General features: G+C 45.2%; 1 protein-coding gene across 1 annotated transcript in view; it reads right to left on the minus strand.

Annotated features, from left to right (window-relative positions):
* Window positions 1-85: 85 nt before the first annotated feature.
* LOC138956094 (dual specificity protein phosphatase 10-like) overlaps window positions 86-5,000 on the minus strand; it is a 26,414-nt gene continuing 21,499 nt past the window's right edge. Inside the window, exon 4 of the mRNA XM_070327557.1 lies at window positions 86-2,414. Within this exon, the coding sequence (XP_070183658.1) occupies window positions 2,149-2,414 (266 nt within the window). The 3' untranslated portion in view covers window positions 86-2,148. The remainder of the gene's footprint in view (window positions 2,415-5,000) is intronic.

Consider the following 5,000-nt stretch of genomic DNA (forward strand, 5'->3'; position numbering starts at 1 on the left):
CTGTTCGGACCAATCGCTCAGGGAAATTGTTTGACTGGGCATTTTGGCTCCGAAACCACAACAAACACAACAAACTCGGATGTGAAAGCTTCAACAAAAATATAAAGTTTTCCTCTTTTTAAGCTTCAACTTTTGACTCACTGTCGTGGTGAGCACCATGCAATATCATATTTGTATTTCAACCAGTGACGTCAGTCAGCGCGCCATTTTTACAATGACGTCACTGACTGGCATTTGATTGAATTTCCTGAGAAAAAATCCAGTTGAAAAAAAACCCGACAAAAAAACAAACAGAAATGATGAACAGTAAAACTGTTGCAGTGCGCAGAATGCGTGGTTTGAAAACCAGGGTGGGAACGTTTTGTCTTTCACACCTCGTATGTAAAAATACTGATCGGTATGACTCGTCCTGTAGTATAAAAAATGTCTCGTTCAGATTGTGAATGAAGTCAGTAAGAAAAACGTCCATGAACAACTTGATCTCAAGTTCATCACAGTGAACAACTAGGGAGTCATTTTACAAATCCACCTCCAAGTTGTAGACTTTGTAAACTTTCTGAAGATTGCACAGTTGGCTGATAAGCTGTTTTTTGTCACTGTCGGTGAAGATTTTGCCTCACAACTGCACGTGATAGCTGTTTTCCCCAATAAAGACTCGGCTGCCCGCTTTGCTTCTCAAAGGCCGCAAGGCCAGTCTCGGAATCTTTAGAGAAAATGGCGCCACAGTGGAGTGAGGGTATCGCCGTCCAAACATCGTCATTGATGCAAAACGTCATTGCAATGGTGATGTCATCAAGAGAGGTACCCTGCAGTAGCGGACGATTTTTTCCCCACAGGTGATTAAAGTCATGTATGAGATCAAAGAGTGTTGAAAATAAAAACGGAAAATCACGGTGGGGCGTCTGTATGTAAAAGACTGACCCTTTAACTCTTTCAGGCACTTCCGCCAGTGTCCAAAGGCTCGCTGAGCCAAATCTGTCTTTCCAGACAGGAAGAAACTGCGTCGAGTCTCAGTTTTCAGTGGTAAATCGCAGGACGCACAGCCCTAGCTGAGGTATCTCTGAGGTAACATCGTATCTCGACTATCTGTCAAAGAAGTCAGACATCCAAAATAAAAAAAATAAAAAAAATAAAGTTACAACAAAAACACCAACCCTGCCAGCAGGGCAAAATCCCCACTTCCGACAAGTGAATAAATCCAGTCTCAACTCTCAGGCCGCGAAGAACGCGTCCAGGAAACGCAACTCGGGGAGGATGTTCGAAGGAGAAGGAGAAACGTAGGTACACACAAACACTCACACTCAAATGTGTACAAAAAAAGTAAACAACACCACTTTGTTGTTCTGTTTTCACATCGTGTTCTTGTTGGCTGTCAAAGCCCAGGAAAGTAGCGGTCTTTGCTGAATTCAGACAAATACTTCAGTAACTAGCGTAACTTGTCTCGGAGGACTATCCAATGAGTCTTATTGCACGTGCACATACTTATAAGAACGTGCAAGATCCCACATGAACTGCAACCAACATAGTGTGTAGAATGGTCCTTAATCTCAGTGCGTAGATTGGCTGATTTTCAGCACTCTGACGATGACAGTTTCTGTTTGTTCAGATAGTTTGAAATGTTGAACGACATGCTTCAGGTCTGTAAACGTTGAGTGAAGTCTGTGTATAGAGAAACAAATTCTGAATCTGCTTTGAAGCGAAGAATTCCAAGTCCGTATGTATATATATATACTTTTTTTTCAATCTACTACATTGTAGTAATGTTTGCTAATGGTTTTTTTCAACTCCAGATGCCAAATTGAAGTCTTCACAATGCTGTTTTTATGGAAAAGTCAGTTCCGTACCACTACAGGTTGTACAATACACTACTCCACTAAGTCGAACAGCTAGCTACAAAAACCTCCCAACACCTATATTAGCATTACTGATACTCCAGATGACTAGACAAGACTAGACTGAAAACAGCTCCCACGGTTCTCGCAGCAGCGACGACGACAGCGACCACGACGACAGCAGAGACGGCCATCCCAAAAGGACGACGACCACCACCACGACAACGACGAGGAGCATCACCACCACCACCACCGGCACGACAACGCTGACCGGCTGATTCCACGCTCTTCCCAGGACTGACGCCAACCGCTTATGTCACACGGTTGATTCCAGTTCCACCAGGCGAGGGTTGAGGATGCGGAGCGAGTTCCCGTCGTTGAGGTCCTGCTCGAACTCCAGCAGCTGGCCCAAGAAGTTGAAGTTGGGCGAGATGATGGAGCGCTTGCCCTTGACGAACTTGTAGGCGTCGCTCATGGCCATCTTGGTGTGTTTGAGGATGTAGGCGATGGTGATGGTGGCGGAGCGGGAGACGCCGGCGTGGCAGTGGATGAGCACGCTGGCGTTGTTCTGCCGCGCGTCGTCTGCACACACAGAGAAGGGGGAACAAAATGTTAATTGTGTTGTGTCAGTGGTTGTGGTGTTTGAAGTGGGTAATTTATTATGGTATGACTGAGGAGATGCTCTGTTATACCCGCTTGTTGAGGAATCATTATTGTCTTAAAAAGGCAAAGAAAAACAAACAAATAAACAAACAATCACACACACCCTAAAAATACCCTCCCCTCCCCCCCCCACCACCAAACAAGACAAATCAACAACAAACACAGGTCAATGCGGAGGATGAAAAGAGAAGACATAATCTTAACATTTGGAAAAATCGTTTGACAACATCAGTAAAAGAAACGGAAGAGAACCCGGATAAAAGACCAAAAAAAGACAGAAGGCCGCGCAGAGTCAAACACACTTTCAAAACATCTACTGTATGATTCAAAGCCAATAAAGGTAACCGTAGCAGGAGTTGGGCCCGGGGGTGTGGGGGGGGGTGTGGGGGGCGGAGGGGGGGGGGTCTATTGGTCTTCCAGTACGTTCTTTTCATCTTCACCCTCCCGCCTCCATCAGTCATTTTCCAGGCGCGTTTACTGACGCACGAACACCAATAATCATCAACGGTGGTTAGGTGGCGTGAGTCTCAGTCATTCTCCCAGCTGACCTCTGTGCTCAGTGCTCACTGACTCATTCGCTCATCATATCAGTGAATGGAACCCTCCCTCCATCCCTCAATGAACAAGCAAAGCGCGCCATGCAGCGGCAGAGTATGAATACGTCCCATCACATTCACAGAAAGTCAAAGTCGCGCGCTGATTGGCTGACGGAAAGATGAATAGTATAATGAGCGCGTGCGACATTGAACGAACGAACGCGGTTGATCGTTCCAAAGCCGCTTTTGGTAGAATCAGTCACAGTACCACCACCATACAAGCTCAGGCAAGCTGAGGGAGCAATTAAATGAGTCACTGCAGTGGCAGCAGATGCTGGTACTAAAGCCGGATTGGTCACGAACGAGTTGCAACAACTTGTGCAAGATTCCAGAAGCCGGACAAAGGGAGGGGGAGGGGGGGGAGAGAGGAAGGCTGATTATGATGGCTCTCTTTCAACTGGACAACCGCCACACGCAAGTGCACTTCGATCTGTCATATGGAGGGGGATTATTCCTCCGCAGTAATAAATTCATTGGGACTAACTGACTGACTGGAAGCAAGCTGTTAGCAAAGGTGTTTTTATTTTTTTTATTTTTATATTTTTTTTTAGCTCAGTTGCATGCAGATGGCTTTAACCCATATTTGTTGCCTGATTTGTTTCTCTTGTTTTTCTTTTTAGCAAAGGTGTATAATTTCTCTCGCTTGGAGAGAGAGCGATCAAATAAGCCATCAAAGAACGTGCAAACAAGGCATCGATTGTGGCCGCACCAGAAACCACACGGCATCGTAACAGGAGTTACACGGTATCGTAACAGAAGTTACACCAGCATCGACGAATCAACAAACTGAATAGTAACACAGCACGTGCAAACAGCACTTGACTTGAAAAGCCCAGTATGGCTCATTGGTTACCATCGGTGACTTTTATGGGACGTTAACGATCTATAATTTATCAGTGGGGGGTAGAAAAGCTTCCCTGTGTGCCCAGCAATGACCGGTCACGTGAAGACAAGACTGGGAGGATTTACAATTTACAATGGGTTGGACTTCCGACTATTATTTTCATCAGTGGTTGGTTTGTGTGTGCTATCATCATACGAAAGGTTGTCAAAATAACAGCCTTATTCCCAATAGCAATACTATATTATGACACGTAATCAACAACACCAAAGACAGCAAATCCAGTTCTCTTCCCCACCCCCCACCTGTTTGTTTTCATTATAACTCGCTAAATTCAGTTGAAACTAAACGGATTTAGAATAGCATAACTAAATCTTCCTCGAAATTCATTTTAAAGTCTAAAATATATTTTTAACTGTCTACAACATATTTATTCGATAATTATAAACGATTGTCTCTGAAGCCCTACCCAACTCCTGCTCACCACAACCAAAATAAATAATAAAATAAACGAGGAAAAAAACCCACCTTTTTTGTTATCATTTTTAGTGGTAACAAATTCGAAATTGTTCAAAACAGCAAACAGAGACGGAGACAGGTAAAGGTGATGGGGCAGGAGAAAAGCGGACGGAGAAAAAAAAATTAAAAAATGCAGGAAGCATGATGGTCATGACTAGCACACTTCCTGCAAGGTGAATGCATCGTTTTCTTTGTGCATGCACGGAGCAGAGTGAAACGGCTGGGAGGGGACACTTGGAGAGGGGGCTCACGGGGGCTGGGGGCGGAGGGCGGGAGGGGGGGGGGGGGGGGGGGTCGTGATCAACAAAACAAAAGGTGTTTGCTTCCTGCTCTCCTCAGTGCAAGCGAGTCAAACAAGCTTCCGTATGTTTTGCAAATTTATGACAACGACACACAGAGGTAAACACGTGCGTCCCGTATTGCACACACGGAACACACGGACACAGCGTCAGACAGACAGACAGACGCACACACACACACACAGACTCACACACACACAGACTCACACACACACAGACTCACACACACACAGACTCACACACACAAACT

This window comes from Littorina saxatilis, unplaced genomic scaffold, assembly GCF_037325665.1.
Source record: "Littorina saxatilis isolate snail1 unplaced genomic scaffold, US_GU_Lsax_2.0 scaffold_823, whole genome shotgun sequence".
Taxonomy (NCBI): Eukaryota; Metazoa; Mollusca; class Gastropoda; order Littorinimorpha; family Littorinidae; genus Littorina; species Littorina saxatilis.